This window comes from Piliocolobus tephrosceles, chromosome 17 (assembly GCF_002776525.5).
Source record: "Piliocolobus tephrosceles isolate RC106 chromosome 17, ASM277652v3, whole genome shotgun sequence".
Classification (NCBI taxonomy): domain Eukaryota; kingdom Metazoa; phylum Chordata; class Mammalia; order Primates; family Cercopithecidae; genus Piliocolobus; species Piliocolobus tephrosceles.
This window is the reverse complement of record NC_045450.1, coordinates 68,760,408-68,764,256: the sequence shown is the minus strand read 5'-3', so window position 1 is coordinate 68,764,256 and position 3,849 is coordinate 68,760,408. Positions and strand designations below refer to the sequence as shown.

Sequence of the window (3,849 nt, the reverse complement as noted above, 5' to 3'; positions counted from 1 at the left end):
AGATAGATAGATAGATAGATAGATAGATAGATAGATAGATAGATAGACAGACTGAATCCATGGGCCACGTGCATTTGAAAAGTTATTGTTATTTGAATACACAGCTGACAAGATCTGATGCCCTCAGCTGGATGTCTTCACTCAGACTGTGTATGTTCCTTTAATTTATTAACCAAAGAGGCTCTCTGTCTTTCCTTCTCCCTGCAGGTTGCCATGGCTGCTGTTGACAGCTTCTACCTCTTGTACAGGGAAATCGCCAGGTCTTGCAATTGCTATATGGAAGCTCTAGCTTTGGTTGGAGCCTGGTATACGGCCAGAAAAAGCATCACTGTCATCTGTGACTTTTACAGCCTGATCAGGCTGCATTTTATCCCCCGCCTGGGGAGCAGAGCGGACTTGATCAAGCAGTATGGAAGATGGGCCGTTGTCAGTGGTAACCTACTTTATAATCAAAATAATCTTTTCTATGAAGTCAGATGCATTATTCAAGGAGTTATTGAATTTAATGTGATGTTTTTATGGGAACATGCTGATAAAAAAATTAAACTTATGGCTCCTGCCGTGATTATGTTCACATTTTCTTACTGCCCTCATCTGAGGAAGAACTTGCCTCATGATTGGTATCCTTCCTATTCTGCTCTCTGCTGTTCCCAGGCCTCCTCCAGACCCACTTCCTACCACTTGCTTTTCCTTTTCGTTCTCTGTTTTAAAATCGTCTTTACCACTTTCAGAAATGCTTCACATATTTTGAATTTCATTTTAATTTATGAAGATTCCCCAGAAAAGCACCTCCTGCCACTCATTCAAGCCAGATAATAGTTTGAAAACAAATTCCTACTGTGTCTCCTAATCAGTATGGTGAATGTAAAATAACTCCCTGTCCGTGTGTCAGGACGTCTGGGAGAGTGTGTAGCATGCGCCCTTCACGTTCCTGGCTCAGCAACAGTGTCCTTGACTCGTAGATATTAGAACTCACTTGATGTCTAGTGTGAATTTTTCTCGGACTAAACCTGACAGGGGGTACTTCAGGTCCATTTTAAGGGTCACACCATGAAGTGCGCATGCTCACTTTTCCTGACTTGCATCCTAGGTGCAACAGATGGGATTGGAAAAGCCTACGCTGAGGAGTTAGCAAGCCGAGGTCTCAATATCATCCTGATTAGTCGGAACGAGGAGAAGTTGCAGGTTGTTGCTAAAGACATAGCCGACACGTACAAAGTGGAAACTGATATTATAGTTGCGGACTTCAGCAGCGGCCGTGAGATCTACCTTCCAATTCGAGAAGCCCTGAAGGACAAAGACATTGGCATCTTGGTAAATAACGTGGGTGTGTTTTATCCCTACCCGCAGTATTTCACTCAGCTCTCCGAGGACAAGCTCTGGGACATCATAAATGTGAACATAGCCGCCGCTAGTTTGATGGTCCATGTCGTGTTACCGGGAATGGTGGAGAGAAAGAAAGGTGCCATCGTCACGATCTCTTCTGGCTCCTGCTGCAAACCCACTCCTCAGCTGGCTGCATTTTCTGCTTCTAAGGTCAGATATTACTTACTGGAAGATGAAATCCTAATACCACAGAACATTTATTAACAATTGTTTGGTCTGATTTGTTGAACTCTTTGTCAGCAACTCACATTTGCTTATCCTGTGTTTTTTCCTGAATTGATAATAAGCAAGTCTTTTTTTCTCCTGGATTTTCAAGTTCACCCAGAATTAAAAGTCTTTTCCTTCCCTCTGTCTCAACAGGCTTATTTAGACCACTTCAGCAGAGCCTTGCAGTATGAATATGCCTCTAAAGGAATCTTTGTACAGAGTCTAATCCCCTTCTATGTAGCCACCAGCATGACAGCACCCAGCAGCTTTCTGCACAGGTGCTCGTGGTTGGTGCCTTCGCCAAAAGTCTATGCACATCATGCTGTTTCTACTCTTGGGATTTCCAAAAGGACCACAGGGTACTGGTCCCATTCTATTCAGGTAGGAGTGTGCTTCAGGTCTCATAATTAGATTAATGCATCCTGAACCTTTCTCAGTGATACAGAGGAATCTGATTAAAGCCTAAGATGAGAATTGTAAATTCTGACTTTGAAGCCTGACACTTAATAATTTTGGTTAAGACACTAACTTTTCTTTTGTGAGATTATTACATTAAGAATTTTCAAAATTCTTTCAAAGTTCGATCTATGTGGCACCTTAAAGGTGAAATATACTGCTTTGGCCGGGGTATGGTGGCTCATGTCTGTCATCCCAGCACTTTGGGAAGCTGAGGTGGGCAGATCACCTGAGGTCAGGAGTTTGAGACCAGCCTGGCCAATATGGTGAAACCCCGTCTCTACTAAAAATACAAAAATTAGCTAGGTTTAGTGGTGTGTACCTGTAGTCCCAGCTGCTTTGGGAGGCTGAGGCAGGAGAATCGCTTGAACCCAGGAGGCAGAGGTTGCAGTGAGCCGAGATCGTGCTACTGCACTCCAGCCTGGGCGACAGAGCAAGGCTCTGTATCAAAAAAAAAAAAAAGAAATATGCTGCTGTAAGAGGATGGTAGGACTATAAAAATGCTAAGTATTTACATGGGAATTTCAAAGTAAAAGAGTCTAGTACTGCTTGAGGACTACCTCTAAGTTAAAAATATAATCCAAAAAAAACCACGAAACCACAAGATAGGGCTATATTTCATGCAACCATTTTATCAAATAATATATCCATATAGTCTTAGACTAATTTTTTCAAGCAGCATAGAACTTTTATTTTAAGTTTGTCGTTTAGGCGTGACAAAGGATTGGGACCTTTTAGGACTTTGGAAAGTAACTGGGTCAGATATTTGAAATTGTGATCCTAAGTATTCATATGAGGATGCATCATTATTCATTATAATATATTTGAGTTCCTTTATCTGGTCTAGTAAAGAGTTGTGCCCTAGTTTAGAAATTTTTTTTTTTTTTTTTTTTGAGATAGAGTTCTGTTCTTGTTACCCAGGCTGGAGTGCAGTGGTACGATTTTGGCTCACTGCAACGTCCGCCTCTCGGGTTCAAGCAATTCTCCTGCCTCAGCCTCCGGAGTAGCTGGGATTACAGGTGCATGCCACCACGCTTGGCTAAGTTTTGTATTTTTAGTAGAGATGGGGTTTCACCATGCTGGTCAGCCTGGTCTCGAACTCCTGACCTTAAGTGATCCGCCCGCCTCGGCCTCCCAAAGTGCTGGAATTACAAGCATGAGCTGGGTGCGGTGGCTCAGCCTGTAATCCCAGCACTTTGGGAGGCCAAGGCTGCGGATCACAAAGTCGGGAGATTGAGACCAGGTTGTGCTACTGCACTCCAGCCTGGACGACAGAGCAAGACTCCGTCTCAAAAAAAATAAAATAAATAAAATATAAGTGTGAGCCACCACACCTGGTCCAATTTTTTTTTTTTAATATTCGGAGTTTTCTCAATTACCAAACATATTTTTGGGACTGTTTGCATAAAGAATATTAGATTTACCACTACCAAATAAACATATACGTATATCAACAGTTACTTATTTTATGAAAATGAGAGCTTAATAAGAAGCAGTTTTGGTTGGGCATGGCGGTGGCTCACATCTCTAATCCTAGCACTTTGGGAGACTGAGGCAGGTGGATCACCTGAGGTCAGGAGTTCGAGACCAGCCTTGCCAACATGGTGAAACCCTGTCTCTACTAAAAATACAAAAATTAATTGGTCATGGTGGCACACGCCTGTAGTCCCAGCTACCTGGGAGGCTGAGGCAGGGGAATCACTTGAACTCGGGAGGCAGAGGTTGCTGTGAGCCAAGATCACACCACTGTACTCCAGCCTGGGCAACAGAGCTAGACTCCATCTCAAAAAAAAAAAAAAA

At 42.9% G+C, this 3,849-nt stretch overlaps 1 protein-coding gene across 4 annotated transcripts in view; it reads left to right on the top strand.

The window, feature by feature from the left end:
• The window catches only part of HSDL1 (hydroxysteroid dehydrogenase like 1), a 26,080-nt gene that overhangs the window by 13,431 nt on the left and 8,800 nt on the right, over positions 1–3,849 (top strand). For all 4 annotated transcript variants that reach the window (XM_023226842.1, XM_023226843.1, XM_023226845.1 and 1 more), the window contains 3 exons: positions 208–433; positions 1,091–1,536; positions 1,747–1,974. In XM_023226842.1, coding sequence (XP_023082610.1) covers positions 214–433; positions 1,091–1,536; positions 1,747–1,974 — 894 coding nt within the window. In that variant the 5' untranslated portion in view covers positions 208–213. The remainder of the gene's footprint in view (positions 1–207; positions 434–1,090; positions 1,537–1,746; positions 1,975–3,849) is intronic.